General features: G+C 40.8%; 2 protein-coding genes across 2 annotated transcripts; both read left to right on the top strand.

Annotated features, from left to right (window-relative positions):
- Nucleotides 1–6,182: 6,182 nt before the first annotated feature.
- On the top strand, nucleotides 6,183–8,293 carry sst1.2 (somatostatin 1, tandem duplicate 2; the record flags this gene model as incomplete). Its single annotated transcript, XM_083886609.1, has 2 exons — nucleotides 6,183–6,365; nucleotides 8,087–8,293. The coding sequence occupies 2 exons, from the start codon at nucleotides 6,183–6,185 to the stop codon at nucleotides 8,291–8,293; spliced, it is 390 nt and encodes a 129-aa protein (XP_083742735.1).
- Nucleotides 8,294–18,733: 10,440 nt separating this feature from the next.
- sst1.1 (somatostatin 1, tandem duplicate 1) lies at nucleotides 18,734–20,786 on the top strand (the record flags this gene model as incomplete). Its single annotated transcript, XM_083887097.1, has 2 exons — nucleotides 18,734–18,880; nucleotides 20,562–20,786. 2 exons carry the CDS (start codon nucleotides 18,734–18,736, stop codon nucleotides 20,784–20,786), a joined length of 372 nt encoding a protein of 123 aa, XP_083743223.1.
- Between the last annotated feature and the right edge of the window lie 6,360 nt (nucleotides 20,787–27,146).

The following is a 27,146-nucleotide window of genomic DNA, read 5'->3' as shown; positions in this document are numbered from 1 at the left end:
CATAATTTCGCCTCAAAGGGTTTTTACAGTCTGTACAGCAGATGACACCCTCTGTCCTTAGACCCTCACACGGAGTGAGGAAAAAACTCAAACAAAAACCAGGAAACTTCTGGTATTTCTGAAGATTTAGGGACTGAGACCAAGTTGTTAAGCTCGATGTAGACTCTGCAAGTACATTGAGCGACAGATGTGGACTCACTCGACACGTTCCTCTCATGCCGTGCATCTGCAGGATTTTCTTGTTTCTTGTTGTTGTGCACTGTGATCGGCCGTCACTCCATCTTCATCTCCATGGAAATGTTTTCATCTCCAACTATCGCACCAAAATATCTTCTCCACGTCGCTCTCCTGACTGTTGCAGCTAACGCACTGCTCGACTGTGTTTCACGTGCAACTGTTCTCCTCTTAAGGAATAATTTTAATTTAAATGAATTTTAAAAAAATTCAGGAAATCAACCATCCTGATGCACTTTGACAGTGAGCTGACTTTCGTCTCAAAAACAAAAAGTATCTCAGAATGACTTGAAATTTACCATCATAATAGTCGGCATCGCCCGGAACAAGGATCCGTTGAAAATATTTGCAAACCTCTTAAGGAATAATTTTAATTATTTTTGTGAAATTCAGGAAATGATCCATTTGCCCTGATGCACTTTGACAGTGAGCTGACTTTCTTCAAAAAATCAGAAAGTATCTCGGAATGACTTGAAATTTACCTTCATAATAGTCGGCATCGCCCCGAACAAGGATCCGTTGAAAATATTTGCAAACCTCTTGAGGAATAATTTTAATGAATTTTTGGAAATCAGGAAATGATCCATTTGCCCTGATGCACTTTGACAGTGAGCTGACTTTCTTCAAAAAAACAAAAAGTATCTCGGAATTACTTGAAATTCACCTTCATAATAGTCAGCATCGCCCCAAACAAGGATCCGTTGAAAATATTTGCAAACCTCTTAAGGAATAATTTTAATGAATTTTTGAAAATCAGGAAATGATCCACTTGCCCGGATGCACTTTGAGAGTGAGCTGACTTTCTTCAAAAAAACAAAAAGTATCTCGGAATTACTTGAAATGTACCTTCATAATAGTCTGCATCGCCTCAAACAAGGTTCTGTTGAAAATATTTGCAAACCTCTTAAGGAATAATTTTAATGAATTTTTGAAAATCAGGAAATTATCCACTTGTCCTGATGCACTTTGACAGTGAGCTGACTTTCTTCAAAAAAACAAAAAGTATCTCGGAATGACTTGAAATTCACCATCATAATAGTCAGCATCGCCCTGAACAATGATCTGTTGAAAATATTTGCAAACCTCTTAAGAAATAATTTTAATGAATTTTTGAAAATCAGGAAATTATCCATTTGTCCTGATGCACTTTGACAGTGAGCTGACTTTCTTCAAAAAAACAAAAAGTATCTCGGAATGACTTGAAATTTACCATCATAATAGTCGGCATCGCCCTGAACAAGGATCTGTTGAAAATATTTGCAAACCTCTTAAGGAATAATTTTAATGAATTTTTGAAAATCATGAAATGATCCACTTGCCCGGATGCACTTTGAGAGTGAGCTGACTTTCTTCAAAAAAACAAAAAGGATCTCGGAATGACTTGAAATTCACCTTCATAATAGTCTGCATCGCCCCAAACAAGGTTCTGTTGAAAATATTTGCAAACCTCTTAAGGAATAATTTTAATGAATTTTTGAAAATCAGGAAATGATCCATTTGTCCTGATGAACTTTGACAGTGAGCTGACTTTCTTCAAAAAAACAAAAAGTATCTCGGAATGACTTTAAATATACATCATAATAGTCAGCATCGCCCTGAACAAGGATCCGTTGAAAATATTTGCAAACCTCTTAAGGAATAATTTTAATGAATTTTTGAAAATCAGGAAATGATCCACTTGCCCGGATGCACTTTGACAGTGAGCTGACTTTCTTCAAAAAAACAAAAAGTATCTCGGAATTACTTGAAATGTACCTTCATAATAGTCTGCATCGCCTCAAACAAGGTTCTGTTGAAAATATTTGCAAACCTCTTAAGGAATAATTTTAATGAATTTTTGAAAATCAGGAAATTATCCACTTGTCCTGATGCACTTTGACAGTGAGCTGACTTTCTTCAAAAAAACAAAAAGTATCTCGGAATGACTTGAAATTCACCTTCATAATAGTCGGCATCGCCCTGAACAAGGATCTGTTGAAAATATTTGCAAACCTCTTAAGAAATAATTTTAATGAATTTTTGAAAATCAGGAAATGATCCATTTGTCCTGATGCACTTTGACAGTGAGCTGACTTTCTTCAAAAAAACAAAAAGTATCTCGGAATGACTTGAAATTCACTATCATAATTGTCGGCATCGACCTGAACAAGGATCCGTTGAAAATATTTGCAAACCTCTTGAGGAATAATTTTAATGAATTTTTGGAAATCCGGAAATGATCCATTTGCCCTGATGCACTTTGACAGTGAACTGACTTTCTTCAAAAAAAAAAAAAAGTATCTCGGAATGACTTGAAATTCACCTTCATAATAGTCCGCATCGCCCCAAACAAGGTTCTGTTGAAAATATTTGCAAACCTCTTAAGAAATAATTTTAATGAATTTTTGAAAATCAGGAAATTATCCACTTGCCCTGATGCACTTTGACAGTGAGCTGACTTTCTTCAAAAAAACAAAAAGTATCTCGGAATTACTTGAAATTCACCTTCATAATAGTCAGCATCGCCCCAAACAAGGATCCGTTGAAAATATTTGCAAACCTCTTAAGGAATAATTTTAATGAATTTTTGAAAATCAGGAAATTATCCACTTGCCCGGATGCACTTTGAGAGTGAGCTGACTTTCTTCAAAAAAACAAAAAGTATCTCGGAATGACTTGAAATTCACCATCATAATAGTCAGCATCGCCCTGAACAATGATCTGTTGAAAATATTTGCAAACCTCTTAAGAAATAATTTTAATGAATTTTTGAAAATCAGGAAATTATCCATTTGTCCTGATGCACTTTGACAGTGAGCTGACTTTCTTCAAAAAAAACAAAAAGTATCTCGGAATGACTTGAAATTTACCATCATAATAGTCGGCATCGCCCTGAACAAGGATCCGTTGAAAATATTTGCAAACCTCTTAAGGAATAATTTTAATGAATTTTTGAAAATCAGGAAATGATCCACTTGCCCTGATGCACTTTGACAGTGAGCTGACTTTCTTCAAAAAAACAAAAAGTATCTCGGAATTACTTGAAATGTACCTTCATAATAGTCTGCATCGCCTCAAACAAGGTTCTGTTGAAAATATTTGCAAACCTCTTAAGGAATAATTTTAATGAATTTTTGAAAATCAGGAAATGATCCACTTGTCCTGATGCACTTTGACAGTTAGCTGACTTTCTTCAAAAAAACAAAAAGTATCTCGGAATGACTTGAAATTTACCATCATAATAGTCGGCATCGCCCTGAACAAGGATCCGTTGAAAATATTTGCAAACCTCTTAAGAAATAATTTTAATGAATTTTTGAAAATCAGGAAATTATCCACTTGCCCTGATGCACTTTGACAGTGAGCTGACTTTCTTCAAAAAAACAAAAAGTATCTCGGAATTACTTGAAATGTACCATCATAATAGTCTGCATCGCCTCAAACAAGGTTCTGTTGAAAATATTTGCAAACCTCTTAAGGAATAATTTTAATGAATTTTTGGAATTCAGGAAATGATCCACTTGCCCTGATGCACTTTGACAGTGTGTCCCTGTGATGGTCTGACGATCTGTCCAGGGTCTACCTCGCCATTTTGCCCTAAGTCAGTTGGAATTGGCACCAGTGGTCGCATGACCCTGCCCTGCCCGCAGCTGCCTCTCTACAAGCCTCCATGTTTAATCACACTTGCTACTGTTGCCTTCACCATGCAGCTCCAATTATGTTTTCTGGATGCAGTCTGACCATGTGACGTAACATAAGACAGACATGAAACACAATACTGACCAAAGTACAGTAGAAACAATATCAGGGTAGGAACAGGGGCGAGAAATGAACTTCATGCAACACAAGTTGTCTAGAAGTAAACGGTCCATGTGGTGAGCAGAGGAGGTGCAACTAATGGACCAAACCTACGTGTCCTCGTTGACCCTTGTGAGACGGGTTGATGCAATAAGCTTCTCCAACAGTCTTGTGCATAGACTGATGCCTTGACCCAGGGTTAAGGCCACATTATACTTCTCCGACTGCGTTATCCGTCTGCGTCACCACAGAGACGCCTCAAGCCTTTATACTTCTGCGTCGTGGTGACGGACACGCGCTGCAATTTACTGCCCGATCAGTAGGGGTCGCTGCGCAAGGTTGTTCTGCTTCAGGCTACAGTGAGCAATGGCGTCCGAGAAAGAAAGAGAGAGAAAGACTGTTGTTGTTGAAACAGTGGCCGTTTCTCACTTTTCTGTGTGACGGAACGCAGTTTTAAGATAATTTGAGGCGAGAAATTGGCCATTTAGAGTCTAAGCATGTGCTGTGTGTGTTAAGATATGACGTATTTATAGTTTGGCAGCGACGAAGTCGGCGGTGTTCAGCTCCGCCCTCTGTGGACGCTTGGTGCTCACTGTGAGCCGGCACAGAGCAGCTTAGCTCGGCCTGTCCTGAGGACCAATCACAGCTCTTGCCGTCTCCGTTGTCCCTTGACGGAGTGACGGACACTTAAAAAATATTTTGTGCAGTCGGAGACGCAGAGTCTCTGCGTAACCTACGCAGAGCACTTCACACAGAAGTATAAATTGGGCTTTAGGGTTAGGGTTCTCCGCCAAGTTGTCACTGGACATTCTCAGCGAGTGACCGAACTATGTGATCCTTCTTATCTTGAAATCTTGAAGACAAGTTCTTACAACCTGTCAGCTTGTAAAGCTGCTCATTGGTCAGTAGATGACAGTGGTAGATCTTTCTACAATAGCTCTTGAGGACGGCTTTTCTTTTTGTTCACGTCTCTCTGCCCCGTTCTTCAGCAGTCTGACTAACTGGTTTTGTCTTTTGGGCACTTTTGTCAATCAGATCATTGAACATTATCCAGCGCCTTACCATGAATCTTTGGTCTTTTTTTGTTAATGTGGACACTGGTTTTCTTTGCAAAGTGTGACACTCTGCCAGTCTACACTGAATGCCAGGTATATGGTCATATGTTTGATGCATAACCCAGTCAGTGGTTAACAGGAACAGTATCAGCGATAGAATACACCTTTGTCACACTCCACACTTAACTCTAAACTACTACTGTGTGCTTATTGTCTATAATAATACTGCATTTAAAGTGACAGAACAGTCGTAGAATTGAAAAGTTGAACATTTGATGGGGGAAAACTCTGAGAATCTTCCATACGCTTTTCTGTGAACACTGTCAAAAGACCTTCTTGAAATGATTGGATATTCACAGGTACATTCAACTCCAGGCTGTATTCTAATCCCATGCAGGAAGCTATTATTGGATTTGCCAAAAAAACTGACTTTGCTCCATTGTCCAGGTTTGGTGAAAGACATTTGTGCAGATGCTCGTATCTGGACTTAAACACTTGGTGCTCAGTTGTGAGTCAGAGCCGTGATTGTGTGTCGTTCACGTTTTTCTAAGGCGTCTTCCTGCAGGATGAAGTCATGTTTGTTCTCACTAAATGTTGAGTGGGCGACTCTCTGCTGCTGCCTCTTTGTTTAATGGAGATATCAGCAAGTGCTAATGAAGTCTGCTAATCCTCTGAACGCTCCGTTAATTCCTCTCCACATTCCACTGTTGTATTTGTTAGAGATGTGCAGCAGTGGTGGGAAGACTCTGCGGCAGCTGATAGTTTTATTGTTTTATTGCTCAGACTCCATTTAAAGTCAATAAGGACTAATGGACATTTGTTCAACTCGAATGTCAGCGTTCCTTCATCGCCTCACAGCCCACCGGTTGTCAATCAATACAGCGCGTCATGTGACCTGCTGGAGGAGGAGACTTTCCCTTCAAAACTGCAACACTCAGAGGAGTGAGACCAGAAACAAGCCCAGAACCAGGACCAGGACCAGCAGCAGCAGCAGAAACCAGAGGAGCAAACAGTAGAAACTTTCCTCTTCTTTCTCGTCCATTCTCTGTTTCCTCTCCAGGTTTTGACGTGTCTGTACTCAGGTGCTCTCCTGTCCTTTTTTTATCTCCCTCAGGTATGCAGTGTGTACGTTACCCCTCCATCTTCATCCTCATGGTGGTTCTGTGTGGTCCGGTGTCCTCTCAGTCTGACAGAGACCAGGACCAGGAGCAGTACCAGAACCGGAACCAAGACCTGGACCTGGAGCTGCGTAATCATCAGCTGCTGCAAAGAGCTCGGAGCGCCGGACTCCTGACACAGGTGAGACATCCGATCAGTCCCAACATGTCCTTCACCTGCAGAGACCTTGTAGATGTTTGTGTTGCCTTAAAACAATGTAGTGGTTTAAATTAGGTTGAATTGCCACAAAGATTTAGCAGAAAAGTTCTGTGCTGGAGCATTTTTTAAACTATAAACAGTATCTTTTTTAAAATGAAACCTTGAGTTTTGGTTCAAGATAAACATCCACAGAACCAAACAATTGAGATATTTGAATGGAGACCTGCACACTTACTACTTCCACTCTATATGCTAAGCTAGGCTAACCAGCGGCTTCCCTTAAAGGGATAGTTCAGGGTTGTTTTTTTAAGAGGAGTGTCTCAAATACAGTTGGTGCTCAATGAAACAATGGTTTCTAGAGGGGACACCACGAAAAAAAAACTGCTTTAGGCCACAATAATAGCTCACCCAATAAAATCTGTCATTACACAGCCTTTTCTCTCCGAGGCTGGGTCCACACTGGATTTCATGTGTGATGCATCTGCATGAGCCACCCTGCCCATGTGAGACATGTGTCTCTGGTGAAGCTCTTTTTTTTGAAAACAGACCTCACGCCATGTGTTTCACAGCGAAATAGACAGTGAAAAATGATCTTCTGCCACAGATTTAACGTTTATATGTGTCTCATAGGTCCCAAACCAAACACATTCTACTCCTGTTTCAAAGTAAAAGTCTGTATTTATCAACTAGGCTTTCACTGTGAAAGACCAGGATCACCTTAAGAGGAAGTAACCTCTAATATCTTTAATTTGTATTTCAGAACCCATTTTAAAACACAGTTTTACATAGCTTATCTATCTTACGTATAGCCCCTTTAATGTTTAAAAGTCATATATGTTTCGTTGTATTTCGTCGCGTGAGTAAGATGCTCCTGCAGATTTTCTTCCACACAAATCTTTCCTGTGACTAACAGACAAATGAACCGGGTCCAGGGTTGAACCCTGAGGTTCTCCATCGTTACACTGAACTGAATTAATCTGAGGAAATATTATTTTCTTCATCTTCAGTCGATCTGAAATCAGTGTAAGCGATTTGTTTGATGACACAGGAGACGATCTTGTTTTGCCTATATGTCCGTGTTTCTAACGTAGCATACAGCAGTATATGTATTTTATTATGGCGGGGGGTTGCTGGTTGAACATTTAATGAACATGAACACACAATAAGTCATGAACAGTGGACTCAGCGGGGTGAGAGGGAAGATGCAGATGAGCTTTTAGCGGTGTTGTTGTTTGAGCTTGAATGAGCTGCAGATAATTATCGGGACCGCCTGCGGTGAGAGATGCTGCAGGGACAAGAGGGAACGGATCATGAGTTCATCTGCAGCAGCCTCACGAGCGCCGCTGCCGCTGCCGCTGAGCAACACTCCCAACATCTGCTTCTTTGAGTCTCATAAAACCCTAGAAACGCAGTCGGGCAGCTGGAGCTTTTGATCTTCACACATGGTCTTCATCAGCTCATTCAGTTCCTTTTATGAATGTCTTCAAGTTTCGACTGAGGCTTTGTTTTCCACGGTGGAAACGAAGGGTTTGTTGTTGACATCCATCTGCGGAGAAATGAGCATGTGAAAGCGCAGAAAGCTTCAGGCAGGAGGAAAAGTGTTTCAGGTTTATTGTTGGCGTGGATGTTAAACTTGTTCTGAACCCGCTTTACCCGGGTTCTGGACCTGTTCTCTGTGTCGTTGTTGTGGGTTTTTTTTTTAGGAGTGGAGTAAACGTGCGGTGGAGGACTTGCTGGCTCAGATGTCGCTGCCTGAGACCAACGGCCAAAGGGAGGCGGAGATTGTTTCCACAGCAACAGGAGGAAGGAGGACCATGGAGCGGTCCATTGAACCTCCAAACAACATCCCTCCGCGTGAACGCAAAGCCGGCTGCAAGAACTTCTACTGGAAAGGCTTCACTTCCTGTTAATGCCCCACCCAGGTTGGTATATGTGTGACGGTTTATGTGAGTGTTATTTTGAAGACTAACGCAGGTGTCAGATTAAGCCCCGCCCCCTCTCATTTTAGTGCCAGTTTATGCACCACCCATATGCAGATGTGTCAGTTAAAGCTCGACTTAACACTGCATTCCATTTATATTGGAACTCGGACGTCGGAGTAGGAAGTGACGTCACCGTTGATTTCACCGCGTTCCAGTTGAGAAGCCAAAAAATGCAAAACGTCTCTCGGGCTAGCCATTGTTAGCAATGGCTAGCAGATAGATAACACACACGGTAGCAACATTATGGTTAAAACTGAAACAGTGCTGTGTGTGAAACAATCGCAACAAAAGTGTTTGTATGATTAAATATATATATTGTATGAGTGTCACTTTAAATCCAACCTATGTAACTCACATTTTTGCTTCTCACCTGTTTTTTGTTGTTTGCTGGCAGCTGAGGCCATGACTTCACTGGACCAACTAACCAATCCCAGACCACCTGACCTTTCCCTCAGCCTCTGGATGGACCAATCAGCAGCTCCGTGCCTGACGTGTACCTGAATAATTATCAATGATATTATCAATTAAAGATGTATCAGCTAACTTTCTGTCTCTGACTGTCTGTGTGTGTGTGTGTGTGTGTGTGTGTGTGTGTGTGTGTGTGTGTGTGTGTGTGTGTGTGTGCGTGCGTGCGTGCGTGCGCGCGCGCGCGTGCGTGCGTGCGTGTGTGCGTGCGTGCGTGTGTGTGTGTACCTGGAATGCCTTATGTTGTGGGGACCTAAATCTGTTTACACAGTCACATGATTATTTTAAGGTGAAGACATGTTTAAAAGGTGTGTGTGTGTGTGTGTGTGGGTGTGTGTGTGTGTGTGTTTTGTGTGTTTGTTTGTGTGTGTGTGGGCGCAGGTGTGTGTGTGTGTATTTTAACAGCAGCAGATTTAAGTGTTTGAACAGAGAGAGAAAATCAAGACAAATTAACCTTTAATGGAGACAGAAAGTGAGTGCAAATATTGACTGAAGACAGCAAACACTGGTGTGTGTGTGTGTGTGTGTGTGTGTGTGTGTGAGAGAGAGAGAGAGAGAGAGAGAGAGAGAGAGAGAGAGAGAGAGAGAGAGAGAGCGAAGGAGAGAGTTTCCAAATCTTGTTTTTTTTATTCTCAAGTTTAATGAGAATAAAAAAAAAATGTCTGGATGGGTTTGCAGACTTTAGTTTATCTGTTTTATTGCTTTTCAAAATATGAAAAAAAAAAACCAAGAGTTACATAAGAGATAAGAAAGATAACGAGCTGCAAGGACTTAACAAGCCATGAATTGAAGTATTATATTGTACACATAGTATCATCATATAAACTATATTCATTTTAAAAGTATGTTGGTGCTGTTGAAATAACCTTAATGTATTATTTGACGTCAGACACGGTGAGAAAAACGATGTCACATAAGTGAGAAGCCGAGACGAAGATGTCATGATGACAGAATGGCGTATATGTACATAAACATGTATGAGGAGATATTTCCTATATTTTGCTATGGGTATTTTCTACATGTCATTTTATTCTCTGACATTAAGTTTATCACATATGAATGTGTATCATATAACTGCGCTGCGAGTGCAACACAAACACTGTTTTAATTAAAAATCCACACGAACTCATTTTAAACAAGTGAAACTGGAAAAAATCTGAAATTATTGGAAACAGATTAAACTCTTATCAGGTCGAGCGGTGCGTGTGCGTGTGCGTGTGCGTGTGCGTGTGCGTGTGTGTGTGTGTGTGCGTTATCTCACTCTGTCACCTGGTTGGTTTCAGTCTCTATGTTTCCACGGTAATGAAATTGTTGTGTCTTAGTAGAAACAGTTTGTGCAAACTGACTTCCTCCTCTTCCTTCTATCTGTTCCTCCTCTTCTTCCTCTTCTTCATCATGTGTTATTATTTGTTCCTGAAGCGCACGTCGTTAGAAGCTCACTCATGTGATTCACCATCATCGCATACAGAATCAGAGTCAATAATAATAATAATAATAATAATAAAAAAAAAATACATAAACAACATTAACATTATCAACATCATCAGGACCAACAACAGCGCTACGACTGCTAACCCCCATCAAGGCCACTTATGGCACGTTCCCACGACACGGTCCCGGCACGGCACAGCACGGCTCAGCTCTCCATGGTTTAGTTGGTTTTTCCATTACAATATAGCATCTCCTCAACGTGGGCGGAGTCATCGAAGCACGGCTGCGTGAAACTGCAGTGACTTTGTTTTACACGCGACACACACCAACAAGTGACTTGTAAAGAGTTTTTGGTGTAACTGAATCATTAGAATCAGCTCATTATAAAGATTTGTTCAGTACTTCCTGCACGACCGGAGCACAGACTGATGTCTGACACAGTCAGGACTGAAATATAGTGGAAGGGGGTTGTGATGTGGCTCAAAGCACCAGACTTTTCCTCAGTCCGGCATTGTTCGGTTTGATTCTAGTGTCGCCTGCTGCGCTCATAACTCTTCCAGTGATGACACTCATTTTAGCATCGACTCAGTTCGCTTGGAACCTCACCAGAACAGGTAGTAAAAAGTACCACACTCTTAGAAATAAGGGTTCCAAAAGTGTTCTTCTACAAGGGCTGGAACCATTTGCTTCTGAAAAACCCTTTTCCGAAAAAAGGGTTTTTCAAGGGTTCTTGGTAACGCTAATTGGTTCCAGGTGGAACCTTTATAAAAAGGTTCTACCTGGTGCCAAAAAGGGTTCTCCTGTGAGGACAAGCCGAAAAACCTTATATGGTTCTACTTAGCACTTTTATTTCTAAGAGTGCAGGTACCAGGTACTATCGCTGATGAGAAGCCTCCAAAGAAACATGCCGAGTCGAGCCGTGCTGGGACTGTGTAGTGGAAAAGCCGACACATTAGTGTCCGACATCATCACCAACGTCTAAGCATTTCTGTCTCGGTCCAAAATCCCACCTTTACTTTTTGAGCTCTGCTGCTCACAATCAGACAAGCACGTAACCCTCATAGCCTTCTTAGCAGAAGTGATAAGATCAACATTGTCATAAAGAACATGTCCGCTTCATTAAAAACACCTGTATCTCATGTCCTCAAAGGTGTCTTGTGAGACACCTTTGACCACCTGAGACATCCATGGATGCAACATGTCCTTGGACATCATCTTCTCAATCTCACTGACGTATTCTACATGTAAATATGTATGAGAAGGGTTCAAAGGTCTCATCAGGAGGGGAAATGACGGGGTCAGTGGGGGGGGGGGGGGCCCTCTGCGTCAGGCCCCCACACTCCACTAAGCAGCCGACCGATAAAAACGCCTCGCTGTCGGCCGACCAATCAAATGCGCGGCTGAAGGTGAATGTGTCCATCAGTCCGGACTAATCAATGAGCAGAGACACAGCAGTGGAGTGTCGGTCAAAGTGACACACAAACACACACACACTCGTTTACCTCGTCAACACACGCCGTGTGACGACACCCAGCGGGATTCTGGGAGAAACTTTCAGACAGAGACACAGACTGTAAGAAAACGCCCTGAAGTTAAAGACGTGGCCGATGATCTGAGGTACGAGGAGCGGAGAGAAGACAACGGGGAGGAAGGAGATAGGGGTAGTTGACGAGGAGGGGAGGAAACAAGGAATGGAAATGAGAAGAGGAGGAAGAGAGGAGGAGGAGACAAGGAGAGGAAACAAACAAAGACGCGGTGTTACGTTAGAGGAGAATCCAGGCTCCCTATTGGTTCATCACTGTGTGACGTAAATGAGTCGATGTGGATTCTGAGTCTGTTTCAGTTAATAGAGAAGTCACGAGGACACACACACACACGCACGCACACACACACACATTCTTGTACTTGCTGCATACTGAGGACCGGGTAAAAGTGCTGACAAAGCGAGGACCAGCATTTCCACTTTATAAATCAACACAATTACAAATATCTACTTCATGAATGGTATCATTAAAGGGACACTGTGTAGTATTTATGGGTTTATATGACCCAAAATCCACTTTTTTATACATATTATGTGCTCCTGCATTGTCTAGTCGCTGTATAATATTCTTTGTTTAATTTTCGTAGTGTTTCAAAAAGTCATGTAAAATAACATGGTCGCGGGCCGCGGTTGCATAGCCACTGTTAGCAGCGAGACGCCATGTTTCTACCGGAGCCTGTAAGGACAAACGCGAGAGAACAAATCAAGCGTCTCTTTACTTGTAGCAGAAGTCCCGCCTCCTCTCTCTCCGCTTCGTCTGCTACGGCCGCGGTAGCTCCGCCCTCTCCCTCACCTCACGAACCTCATCTGCTGACACGGAGAAAGACGACGAGGACGACATTTGACCGGCTGAGGACACCGTAGCGCTCAGGGAAGGGAGGGGGTGAGCAGAGGAGCAGTTCTTTGTTGTGCATTTCAGCCTCTCCTCTAGATGGCACTATAAACTACTTACTTCACCTTTAATGAACTACTGGGTGCAGTATCATAAAATGTATGCAGGTGGAGCCCCAGAGCAAAACGTGTGCGAAACACCAGGGCTGGAAAACGGGGTTTTTGTACTAAATTGAGGGACCTCTCCCTCTAAAAACAGATTATAGGATGTTTACAACCTAAGGAAGTGATTTCAATGAAAACAAAGCGAGGACCGGCCGAAATTGTCCTCACTTCGTTGGTTAAAAACCCTCACTGGTCCTCAGTATGCCTCAAGTACAAGAACACACACACACACACACACACAGAACATAGACAATGTGTGATAATTACTGTGTTCAAAAGTTGGTTCCTTGTATTTTATTCATCACAAACATACTTTAAACATAAAAAAAGTATGTTTAACGCGTCTTTGCGTGTGACCTCTGAACTTTGCCCTTTAAAAAAAATATAAATATATATATACCTGGCATTCTCACATTTCCTCTTGTGGAATACTTAAAGTCACACAGCTGCTAGAGCTGCATGTTTCCCTGCTCCACCACACCTGATTCAAATAAATGGGTCGCAATCAGGCTTGTGCAGGTGTGTCGGAGCAGGACAAAACATCTAAAACAGAGGGTCCTCAGGACCAGGACTGAGAAACACTGCTGTAGTTCACCAACACCAGGTGGCAACAGGTCCTGACATCACTGGAACTCCAGGTCTTGAAGCCTCGGGATTGACATTTTCACTGGTCGATGTTTTGTAACTGAAAATTCAGAGGCGTCTTCTGCGACCACGCTTCCACCTGACAACATCATGGTCACTCGTGTTTGTGCCTTTATCATCTATAGACTGAGGTATAAAGTGAGACGGCTGAAAGTGACATGCAAACTCATAGCTGTTGGGGATTTTGACGTCAAATGAACTTGTGTCTAATTCACTCCAGAGATCCCTCTGTATTAGAAACACGCCTCCTCATGCTGCTTTGCTTTATTTCTATACTTGAAACTGAACAAAGTTGCTTTCGTGAAACCAGCGACTTATTGTGTAACACACACACACAAACACACACAGATGTTAACTGATGTTAAGATAAGACATTTAAAGTCCATGATGTAACTTGGTTCAAAAGTTCCAAAGGGGAAAAGTGAAGATGAGATAATTTTTCCGTTTTCTGTTCCTCATTTTTGAAAGAAAACAATTTTGATATTAATCTCTCTGTGTGTGTGTGTGTGTGTCCATGTTCCTCTAACCCCAATCAACAGGCTGAACCAATCAGCTGCCAGAAACAGACAGCTGCTGTAATCCTCGTGGTCACGGAAGGCGTTTCCGCGGTAACGCAGATGAACAGGTGTGAAATATGTCCAGTCCTCTGCTGTCGGACGACCAGGTGAGATGATGTGGGCGTGCGACCACAGCCTTCAGCTCCGTTTGAGCCGCTCGAGGTCGAGGTCAGAGAACCCGATGAGACAATGATGGCGCTGACCGGCCGATGTCAGGTGAGACACACATTATGGTTTGTGGTTTTTAACCATTTGACCCAATGGTCTCAAACTCGTGGGCCACATGTGGCCTGATAGGGGAAGGAAGGAATAGATTATTTAAAATGACTGAACCGCGGTGGACAAGTGCTGTCAAGAGTAATGAACAAATAAAAGACACGAGGGAAAAATAAATACATATAAAGAAAGAATAAAATAAACGAGTACAAACATCACATTATGTCAGTACCATTAAACACACTCACACCAGTTCGTTCATTTACGTAGGGTGCCAATTGCCGAAATTCAACATGGCCGACTTCCTGTTGAGTTGAGGCCATGGTTCCCATCTATAACATCTTCCCACCAGGTTTCAGGAAATTCGGTGGAACTCAAATTTGGCTCGGGTTTCACCTTAGGGAGTGCGATAGAGCCCTTGAGCAACGCACGGGTCTGGGCACTGTGCCAATATGGCATTTTCTCCAGAACTGACGTCTGTGCAAAGTTTCTAGGGTTTTTGTGCACGTTAACTCCCTCAAAAATGACGGCAATGACCAATATCTGTGAAATACTACAAATATTGTTATTGCAATATCATGATGACATTATTGTTGTGTAATTTTTTCACTTTTGCCATTCATGTGTTTGTCATTATAAGTTCAAGTTCAACTTTAATTATCCTCACTTGAGGATTGTCCTTTTTAAATATCTTGACTAAAGCTTCACAGAGTCAGAATGAAGTTGTAGAAACTGAAATTACAGATATCGACAATTCACTTTGTGGAGATCACAGTGAAACTCCAACGATAGTCAAAATGACGTTATCTGTAATAATTACTTCCAGAGAGTCGAACTTGGCGATTAAACGTTAAAAAAGGCTTGTCATAGACGCGATGATTCACCTGAGAGACGAGCAAACAGGACAAGCTGAGGCACGACTGTCTCGTCGTCTGTGATGCGTCACTTATTCTGGTATCTTCAAACCCATCAGCCAATCACAGAGCCTCGTCAGCAGAGGCGTCCTTCATCGCACGGTCCTGACCAACAGCGTGTTTGTCATTCATGAATTCATTCATTCACAACTTCATGTTCTCATGGCTTCATGAAGCAGCCCTGTGTTCCCCATGCATTGGTGCAGCCCTGTGTTTATATGAGGATATGTTCACGCATTCACATTCATATATATTCATGTGTTAATACTTTCATAAGTCCAGGCATTCACATGCTCATATGTTCATGTGTTCATACTCTCCTAAGCTCAGACATTCACATGCTCATATGTTCATAAGTCAAGGCATTTACATGCTCATATGTTCATGTGTTCATATGTTCATGTGTTCTTACTTTCATAAGTCCAGGCATTCAAATTTCCCTATTTATGTGTTCATTCTTTCATAAGTCCAGGTGTTCACATGTCCATATTCATGGGTTCATACTTTCATAAGTCCAGGCATTCACATGTCCATATTCATGTGTTCATTCTTTCATAAGTCCAAGTTTTCACATGTCCATATTCATGTGTTCATACTTTCAGAAGTCCAGGCATTCACATGTCCATATTCATGTGTTCATTCTTTCATAAGTCCAGGTGTTCACATGTCCATATTCATGTGTTCATTCTTTCATAAGTCCAGACCTTCACATGCTCATATGTTCATACTTTCATAAGTCCAAGTTTTCACATGTCCATATTCATGTGTTCATTCTTTCATAAGCCAAGGCGTTCACATGTCCATATTCATGTGTTCGTTCTTTTATAAGTCCAGGCGTTCACATGTCCATATTCATGTGTTCATTCTTTCATAAGTGCAGACCTTCACATGCTCATATGTTCATACTTTCATAAGTCCAAGTTTTCACATGTCCATATTCATGTGTTCATTCTTTCATAAGTCCAGGCGTTCACATGTCCATATTCATGTGTTCATTCTTTCATAAGTCCAAGTTTTCACATGTTCATATTCATGTGTTCATACTTTCATAAGTCCAGGCATTCACATGTCCATATTCATGTGTTCATACTTTTATAAGTCCAGGCGTTCACATGTCCATATTCATGTGTTCATTCTTCCATTAGTCCAGGCGTTCACATGTCCATATTCATGTGTTCGTTCTTTTATAAGTCCAGGCGTTCACATGTCCATATTCATGTGTTCATTCTTTTATAAGTCCAGGCGTTCACATGTCCATATTCATGTGTTCATTCTTTCATAAGTCCAAGTTTTCACATGTTCATATTCATGTGTTCATACTTTCATAAGTCCAGGCATTCACATGTCCATATTCATGTGTTCATACTTTTATAAGTCCAGGCATTCACATGTCCATATTCATGTGTTCATTCTTTCATAAGTCCAGGCATTCACATGCTCATATGTTCATACTTTCATAAGTCCAAGTTTTCACATGTCCATATTCATGTGTTCATTCTTTCATAAGCCCAGGCGTTCACATGTCCATATTCATGTGTTCGTTCTTTTATAAGTCCAGGAGTTCACATGCTCATATGTTCATACTTTCATAAGTCCAAGTTTTCACATGTCCATATTCATGTGTTCATACTTTCATAAGCCCAGGCGTTCACATGTCCATATTCATGTGTTCATTCTTTCATAAGCCCAGGCGTTCACATGTCCATATTCATGTGTTCATACTTTCATAAGTCCAAGTTTTCACATGTCCATATTCATGTGTTCATTCTTTCATAAGCCCAGGCGTTCACATGTCCATATTCATGTGTTCATTCTTTCATAAGTCCAGACCTTCACATGCTCATATGTTCATACTTTCATAAGTCCAAGTTTTCACATGTCCATATTCATGTGTTCATACTTTCATAAGTCCAGGCATTCACATGTCCATATTCATGTGTTCATACTTTTATAAGTCCAGGCATTCACATGTCCATATTCATGTGTTCATTCTTTCATAAGTCCAGACCTTCACATGCTCATATGTTCATACTTTCATAAGTCCAAGTTTTCACATGTCCATATTCATGTGTTCATTCTTTCATAAGCCCAGGCGTTCACATGTCCATATTCATGTGTTCGTTCTTTTATAAGTCCAGGCGTTCACATGTCCATATTCATGTGTTCATTCTTTCATAAGTGCAGACCTTCACATGCTCATATGTTCATACTTTCATAAGTCCAAGTTTTCACATGTCCATATTCATGTGTTCATTCTTTCATAAGTCCAGGCGTTCACATGTCCATATTCATGTGTTCATTCTTTCATAAGTCCAAGTTTTCACATGTTCATATTCATGTGTTCATACTTTCATAAGTCCAGGCATTCACATGTCCATATTCATGTGTTCATACTTTTATAAGTCCAGGCGTTCACATGTCCATATTCATGTGTTCATTCTTTCATAAGTCCAGGCGTTCACATGTCCATATTCATGTGTTCGTTCTTTTATAAGTCCAGGCGTTCACATGTCCATATTCATGTGTTCATTCTTTTATAAGTCCAGGCGTTCACATGTCCATATTCATGTGTTCATACTTTCATAGGTCCAGGCATTCACATGCTCATTTGTTCATATGTTCATGTGTCCATCCTTCATAAGTCCAGGAATTCACGTCCATATTCATGTGTTCATTCTTTCATAAATCCAGGCGTTCACATGTCCATATTCATGTGTTCATACTTTCATAAGTCCAGGCATTCACATGCTCATTTGTTCACATGTCTATGTTCATGTGTTCATTCTTTCATAAGTCCAGGCATTCACATGCTCATTTGTTCAGATGTCCATGTTCATGTGTTCATTCTTTCATAAGTCCAGGCATTCACATGTCCATGTTCATGTGTTCATTCTTTCATAAGTCCAGGCATTCACATGTCCATGTTCATGTGTTCATACTTTCATAAGTCCAGGCGTTCACATGTCCATATTCATGTGTTCATTCTTTCATAAGTCCAGGCATTCACATGTCCATATTCATGTGTTCATTCTTTCATAAGTCCAGGCATTCACATGTCCATGTTCATGTGTTCATACTTTCATAAGTCCAGGCGTTCACATGTCCATATATTCATGTGTTCATACTTTCGTAAGTCCAGGCGTTCACATGCTCATGTGTTCATACGTACTTGCGTTCATGTTTATGAAGACATGAATGAACGCCTTCATATGTGCTTCCTCACACGTCTCATTTACAAACCAATAACTTATCGATAACTGATCAATAAGTTAAAAACTGACGCTGTGTCTCCTGAGGTCCTCGAACCTCCACTTGAGAAACTGAGCGTGTTCTGCAGGAAGGAAAAATTAAGTGTCAGAAAACGGTTCATTTCACTAAAGCGGGAGGCGGAGGAGTAACCATCACCATCACCATCATCATCACCATCACCATCATCATCAGTCACCCCCCCCCCCCCCCCTCCTCCTCCTCTTCCTCCCCCCCTCCCCCGTTAAACAGTGACGTCAGTGGGGCTTTATAAAAGCTGCTCTGGTGGGACAAGAGGCAGAAGATCCTGTGACCCGCAGACAGACAGACAGACAGACAGACGGACAGACAGATGATGAAGATGGTCTCCTCCTCGCGCCTCCGTTGCCTCCTCCTCCTCCTCTTCTCCCTCGCCGCCTCCATCAGCTGCTCCTCCGCGGCTCAGAGGGATTCCAAACTCCGCCTGCTTCTTCACCGGGCCCCGCTGCTGAGCTCCAAACAGGTCCGACACTGACACACACACACACACACACACACACACACACACACACACACACACACACACACACACACACACACACACACACACACACACACACTGAGACAATGAGAGACACACACGCACACAAACACACACACGCTGAGACAATGAGACAGACAGACAGACACACACAGAGAGAGACGGACATTCCGTCAGTCAAACTTATGAAACTTAATCCTTTCAAAGTAAAAGTTCACTTTTTTTATTCTGTTCTTTTTTCTTTCTATTTTTTTTTTACAGTAATGATTTAATTGTTAATGTTGCTTTTATTCCGTTAATTCCGTTTAAAATGAACGTGGTAATATAGTTAAAAAAACGAAGCTTTTTTAAATATTAAAATAAATAGTCATGAAATTTAAAAATGAAGGAGAATTAATCATCAGACTGACTGACAAACATTCTGAAAAGATGATTCAGTATCTGAATCATCTTTTCATCACTAATTATTTTTGTTTTTATTTAAATGTATGTGTGTGCTTTTCAGAATGTTAAAATTATTTTCATAAAAATGTAAAACCATTAAATATATTAATATTTAAAATATTGAAATGTTTTCATTTTTAAAATCAACAGACACTTAATGTTCAAACAAACAAGCAAGAATGAGTAATCAGAATGACACAGAGACATTCTTAAAAATCAGTTTGTATTGTATTTTTATTATTTCAGAATTTTATTTTTGTTATTTTGATGTTTGGGAATTATTGACGTAAGATGGTTATTTTTAATTATTATTATTAAGATATTTAAAATAATATGTTAATTTAATCTAGCTAATTTCACAAGAATGAAACTGAAAAGGAGAAAACGGCAGAAAGACATTTTGCACTAGATAGATAGATAGATAGATAGATAGATAGATAGATAGATAGATAGATAGATAGATAGATAGATAGATAGATGACGATAATAATGATAATGATGATGATGCTGGTAAAGATGTCATCCTGACATCCAACCGTGACCTAATTCGTATCCACGGAGGCATCATTGTCCACATCTGCAGTTTGGATGTTCTCAAAGATGCCGTAGAGAAACAGTTAAACAGCTATAGTTGAGTTTTTTAGTTAGAATAAAAATAGATATAGAGGCAACAGAGTTGTAACTTTAGAGCTGGACTCTGTCGTTCGTACAGTCGACCATGACGCGTCCCGTCACTCATGTTGTTTTCATGTTGTGACTCATCTAATTTCTCTCATTTCTTTGTTGTTGTAGCCTCGATGTCTCACGTCTCTCACTTAGTTTCTTTATCCTGTTTCTTGTCTTTTGTGTGTGTGTGTGTGTTTGTGTGTGTGTGTGTGTGTGTGTGTGTGTCTGAGTGAGAGAGAGAGAGCGCGAAGGAGATAGTTTCCAAATCTTGTTTGTTTTTATTCTCAAGTTTAATGAGAATAAAAAAAAATGTCTGGATGGGTTTGCAGACTTGAGTTTATCTGTTTTATTGCTTTTCAAAATATGAAAAAAAAAACAAGAGTTCCATAAGAGATAAGAAAGATAACGAGCTGCAAGGACTTAACAATCCATGAATTGAAGTATGTGTGTGTGTGTGTGTGTGTGTGTGTGTGTTGGCATCTGGATCTTCTCTGACCTCGTCTTGGTTTCATTCTTTCGTTCATTGCTGTGGTTTATCTCGTGTGTTTTCCAGGACGTGTCTCGCTCCTCGCTGGCCGAGCTGCTGCTGTCTGACCTCCTGCAGGTCGAGAACGAGGCTCTGGACGAGGAGAACTTCCCTCTCGCCGACGGAGAACCAGAAGATATCCATGTTGACCTGGAACGAGCCGCCGCTGGTGCCAACGGGCCTATGCTTGCCCCCCGGGAGAGGAAAGCAGGCTGCAAGAACTTCTTCTGGAAGACGTTCACTTCTTGCTGAGACCCTGCCCTCCCTCCCCCCCCCTCGCCCCCCGACACTGTACAGAAACTGTATTGATTATTGTTTGTTTTAGATTTTTCTGAGATGATTCTTCCTGAATGTTAACACGATGAAACTATTTTTAATTGTCGGTTTGAATAAAAATCAGTTTGAGACAAACGGTTCGTTCTCGTCGTCTGCTGAACAACATTCAATCGTTCATCTTCGTCCTCTCGCGCTCCCTAAATAACAACATTCATCAAAAACAAACAAAGAGAAATAATCATATGACCAATTACATAAACCCGCTCATCAGAACGAATAACTATTTGGCGTGATTAAACGGAGCCTCTTAATGAAGGCTCATAAACTCAGTGTCTCCATGGCAACAAGACAATGACAAATCTATGCTAAAGAGGCTGATATTAAATTATCAAGTAAAAACAAACATCCAAACACAAACATAAACTAATATTTTACCGTATACGACTTGTTTTTATTCGTCCATATTCCATTATTGCAATATAATGTGTGTGTAAAATGTACAAGCACACACACACTAACCGTACATTGTGTATAGTGAGCGTAATGATGAACACGGATCACATATTTGTTTATAATATATAGTGTATGAGTAAAAGAGCAGCGGGCCTAGTACGCAGCTCAGTGGTGTGCCACATGGTTCCTGTTATAAGAAGTGAGTGATCATCCGTTTGTATGTGCGTCCAGTTCACTGCTGTCATATTTCAAGTCTTAGTTCCTGGACTATTGCTGTTCCTCAGTGTGTGTGTGTGTGTGTGTGTGTGTGTGTGCGTGCGTGCGTGTGTGTGTGTAGCAGCTGCTGCCGTCAGATTAGCACCTCCTTTCACTCATCAGCGCTTTGTTAAGAAAAGCTTTTAGGAATTAGAGCTTAATGAGAGGTGATAATTGACCGCGTGCACACACACACACACACACACACACTGTGGAGCACTTAAACATCAGAACAACAGTAAAAAAGAAACTGGTCATATGACGATATCCGAGGGCACACGACACCTTGTTGTTTGCCAAAGTGCCGACGCTGTGCAGATATTCTAAGTATAATAATAATACGATTATAATGGGAAAAGTAATTAAAAACATTTCAGGGTAACACTGCTCTAATATTTATCACATACATGTTTGTGTGAATTCCCTCAGTTGTTTGTTTTGAAAGGATCCATTAAAGTTGGAAGCTCAAATACATTAATTATATTATAACAATAAACACAATAAACATTATAACAATAAACACAATAAACATTATAACAATAAATACAATAAACATCTAATTTCTAATGAACTGCAATCAGGTGTAATGTTTAATCATAGACACAGAACTTTATGCTGTGAGCTCTTTTTGTGTGGTACATTTTGTATTTAACCCTTTAAGGTTCTACTCAACCATTTGGTCGACCACACTTTAAGTCACTGTATCTCATTGAAAAATGCATCAAGCTGAACTCACTCACACTAAATTAATGTGACTTGTTCTGAATGTTGTACTTTATGAATTATGCAAACCAGGTTTATTATGAAGAGACGTCTCAACCGTTTGGTAGAGGCCTGTATCTGAAATACAGTCGGGTCTTTTATTATTTTTTTTTATTTACTTATGATAACAATAACGACAATCAATTTTTATTTATTTTTTTAATTAGACCCTTCAGTATTCCAGATACAGGCCTCTACCAAACGGTTTAGACGTCTGTTCATAATAAACCTGGTTTGCATAATTCATAAAGTGCAACAATCAGAACAAGTCACATTAAAGGCGCATTATGTAATAAATCTAAAGAAACTCGCCATAAAATCCTCCTAATATGTCACAGAGACTCAGGAATAATGTTCATATAACAAACTGAACTCACCAACAACAGTACAGACAAAATATTTGCATTAAAAAAAATATTTTGCAGACTGCAAATCATGTTTATGTTTTAAAATCATGTTTTGGCGGCATGTGGCGCCACCTACCGCCGTCTACCAATCATTGCAGTCAGTAGAGTCTCAGCTGCCGAGCAACCACGGGTTGCCAGTTACGTCAAAAAAGGAAACCTAAAAGACCTCGGTATTTTGAATTTGAATGTAGTAACTGTTTTTGGCCACATTCTTACATATGGCACCTTTAAGTGTTAGTTTTTCAATGTGATATAGTGACTTAAAGTGTGGTCGACCAAATGGTTGAGTAGTACCTTAAAGGGTTAAACAATCGTCACTAGTATCTGCTGTGACGTAGTACTCGGTAAGGAGTACTGTATACTACACCTAAAAGTACAACGATTCTGGTGAAAGTTTAAGTCACTTATTACAACATGAAATAAAGAAATAAAACATATACAAATGTAAGAGATCATTTACAAACATGGCTATGTGAGGGTGAGTGTTTGCTGATCACAGAAAGAGAAGAAGTGGACTTTCAGATTTAGTCCAGCTTGTGCTGTTTTCACGAGGCAATATGTTCTGGTTCAGCTGTTTGATGTTAGAGCGTCGTTGTGTTTTAGTGAAAAACCGTTTCCTGTTCAAATGAAGCGGAGCTCGTCCAAATTAAGAGTCCTGACCCGCGGAGAGACCAGAACCACACCAGCATCCTTTAAACTTACAATATAAACACGATCCAATCCAATTTAAATGCATTTCTATAGCAAAACATCTGAGCTGACCAAAGGGCTGTGTGTCACATAAATACATCAATCAGACAGGATGTGAAACAATGTAAACTAAAAGCAACATAAAAATACAAAATAAAAACGTAATATAAAGTCGATCAATAAAATATATATAAAACACTAAAACTGCCAACTCTTATACATGAAGAAATGTAGAGGATTAAAGTTGAGAGAAATTAGAGAAACTTTTAAATAAAGTTGCTTTATGGTGTTTTTAACAATTTTAACAAATATTGCTCCTTCAGTGCTTTTTACTGTGTAAGTGCCTTTATTGAGTTATTGTTTTTATTGTATTTTACTGCCTTGTCTTACACAGCTTAGACAAATTCCCCTTTGCCACAATATGGTGAATTGAACTGAACTGAATTAAATGAAATAATCTGACCTGTCTGTGTCGTCTACAGTGAATTAAAACGGTCGTCTGGCCTGAAACACATGGGTGCAATTACATTTATTCGTGGTTACGTGGCGTTTTTTTAAACACTGTGAAGCAAGTCTGACTCTCACACATTAGTGGGAAAGGAATTTCACTTCCTCACCACTTGTATCGAGAAGGCTGATTGACCTCAATTCGTCTCCCTAAACTGTGGTACCCGGTCTCCCCTTGAGCTGGATGTTAAACATCAGGCGCAACATTTCCTTGGTTTTTCATTTTTCATAAAAGCTCAAATACAAATATTTACGTCTGGCCGCTGTCCAGATGTCAAGTTGAATTTGTCTCCTGAACATCTGCCGCTACAAACCCTGTGAGTGTCGTTCAGGAAGTCACTTAAATCACCGTCGGTGACAGCTACGTACATCCACGCTGTGACATCATCAGTCACGGCAGCTGAAGATCACTGTGATCACTTCCTGTTTCCTGTGAGAACCAGGATGACATTTAACGACCGGTGCGTCACCGAAGGGAACTAAAAACAGAAATATACTCTGTGGGATTTTGAATGAAGGTCTGCAGGTGTTTTTCTAAATATGAGCTAGTTTGAATTAGTTTTTAGAGCGGGTTTGCAAGTTTTTTTTATTCGTTTTTATTTTTGGAGTATTGGAGTATTTGCCGGGGTGCAAGATTCAAACAGGCCATAATAAGAATTGTGTCATAAAATAACAAATATAACTGTCTACAAGAAGGTAACCTGAAGTGCAAAATGTACATCATACTGCTGAGGTTAGATGTAGTTAGTGAGAAAGGTAAACATCAAACAGCCAAGAGACTAAAGACACTTAAAGGTGAAGTAAGTAGTTTATAGTGCCATCTAGAGGAGAGGCTGAAATTTACAACAAAGAACTGCTCCTCTGCTCACCCCCTCCCTTCCCTGAGCGCTACGGTGTCCTCAGCTGGTCAAATGTCGTCCTCGTCGTCTTTCTCCGTGTCAGCAGATGAGGTTCGTGAAGTGAGGGAGAGGGCGAGCTACCGCGGCCGTAGCAGACGAAGCGGAAAGAGAGGAGGCGGGACTTCAGCTACAAGTAAAGAGACGCTTGATTTGTTCTCTCGCGTTTGTCCTTACAGGCTCCGGTAGAAACATGGCGCCTCGCTGCTAACAGTGGCTATGCAACCGCGGCCCGCGACCGTGTTATTTTACATGACTTTTTGAAACACTACGAAAATGAAACAAAAACTATTATACAGCGACTAGACAATGCAGGAGCACATAATATGTATAAAAACGTGGATTATGGGTTATATAAACCCATAAATACTACACAGTGTCCCTTTAATAACATAAATAATAATAATAAGAAGAAGCAGAATAAATAACCCTCATGAGACACATGACATTGTTTGTGAGTCTCATGAGCTCAATCTGAGGAAAAACATGAGCAAAATAATAATTTTTAAAAAACAATAAAAGACAAGAGGTTTGATTCACTTGGATGAACCACCTCAACCCAGTTACCTACAAATGTTATATGTTTAAACCTTGTGTCTTTCTCATTGTAATCAAAATGAAAACAGTTTATGATGAATTCATGAAAACTGCCATCTCAAATACAACCTGGCGGAGAAAAACACTGAACCAAGACAAATACGAAGCACATTTTCACGTAGTTTCAACATATTAGATAGGTCAATGTGTGTATTTTATTAGTTAGTTAGTCTGAGGAAAACATTCTCATCTAATTTTCTCTAGCCATATGTGTTACCCACATATCACTGCTGTTCCCATGACTTAATAACAACCCAGGTGATAAACAATCGCAGCATCTTTGACACCTTTTCTTATCCATCAAAGCTGAATATAAAACATGACTTATCACCTCTGCATGCTTCACTCATCCTGATGTGATGTTTGACCCTCATCATCATCATCAGCAGCAGCAGCAGCAGCAGCAGCAGCAGCAGTGCACTCATCAGGTGACTCTGCAGGTGTCTTCAATCTGTCTCCGACACAAAGCCGCGACGCTGTCGTCAGAAGGAGCAAGTGTTTCTGTAAAGACTGTAATAAACAGGAAGCAACAGCTGCAGCTACACAAAAAGGGTCTCAGCCGTCAGTCAGCCCGAGCAGCCAATCAGACGCCGGCGTTTCAACTGTCTCAATAAACTTTAACAAGCTTTAATTACAACTGAAAGCTTCACTGGAACAAGACAAGTGTGTGCGTGCGTGCGTGCGTGCGTGCGTGCGTGTGTGTGCGTGTGTGCGTGTGTGTGTGTGTGTGTGCGTGTGTGTGTATGTGTGTGTGTGTGTGTGTGTGTGTGTGTGTGTGTGTGTGTGTGTGTGTGTGCGTGCGTGCGTGCGTGCGTGCGTGCGTGTGTGCGTGTGTGTGTGTGTGAATGGCTGCTGATGGCATGTTTCACCTTAAAAAAAATATGATTCATCAAAAACAAAGGGCAGCTAATCAGCTGCTATTTACAGCCACACACACACACACACACGCAGCTAATACCCACACATGCCCCCATGCTGACGTCAGTAGTAGTCAAAGAGGTCAGAGGTCAAACTCCCACCAGTATAGGTCTGGGCGAGAGAAACAAAGGCAGTCGCTTTGGTAACGTTATCAACGCTCTCCAGCTTTTGGGGAGGGGGTGTGTCAGGTCTTTCTTCAGCCTGGATCATGATGAATGGAGACTCTGTGCCCCGAGTGCAGCCTGCAGGTACACAATGACAACACATGAGGCGACAATCCAACAACAACACAACACAGTCACCACAGTCCTGAACTGTTTTTGTTCTGATCCCAGAGATTTACACCCAAGTTTAGAGGCATCTAGACTAGTCCCAGTATTCTATGTGTCGTGCAAACATAAATCCTGTCCCAGTCCTACACTCTTAGAAATAAGTGTTCCAAAATGGTCCTTCTACAAGGACTGAGGTTTCTACTTGGAACCCTTTCCCAAAGAAAGGGTTTTTCAAGTGTTCTTGGTAACACTAATGGTTCCAGTAAGAACCATTTTGATCCAGAGAACCCTTTAAAAAACACTTTCATGAATAAAGGGTTTTAAAAGGGTTCTTGGTGGAACCTTTATAAAAAGGGTTCTCCTATGAGGACAACCCAAGAACCTGATATGGTTCTACTTTGCACTTTTATTTCTAAGAGTGCAGAGATCTACACCCAAGGCCTAAAATCTACATCTAGTCCCAAATTGCATCAAGTTCAGAGGGCTCTAAGCTAGTCCCAGTATTCTATGTGTAGTACAAACCTAAATCTTGTCCTAGAGACCTACACTCTTATAAATAAGGGTTCCAAAAGGGTCCTT

Source organism: Microchirus variegatus (assembly GCF_963457635.1).
Source record: "Microchirus variegatus genome assembly, chromosome: 3".
In the NCBI taxonomy this organism is placed as follows: Eukaryota; Metazoa; Chordata; class Actinopteri; order Pleuronectiformes; family Soleidae; genus Microchirus; species Microchirus variegatus.
This window is presented reverse-complemented; position numbering and strand designations above follow the sequence as displayed.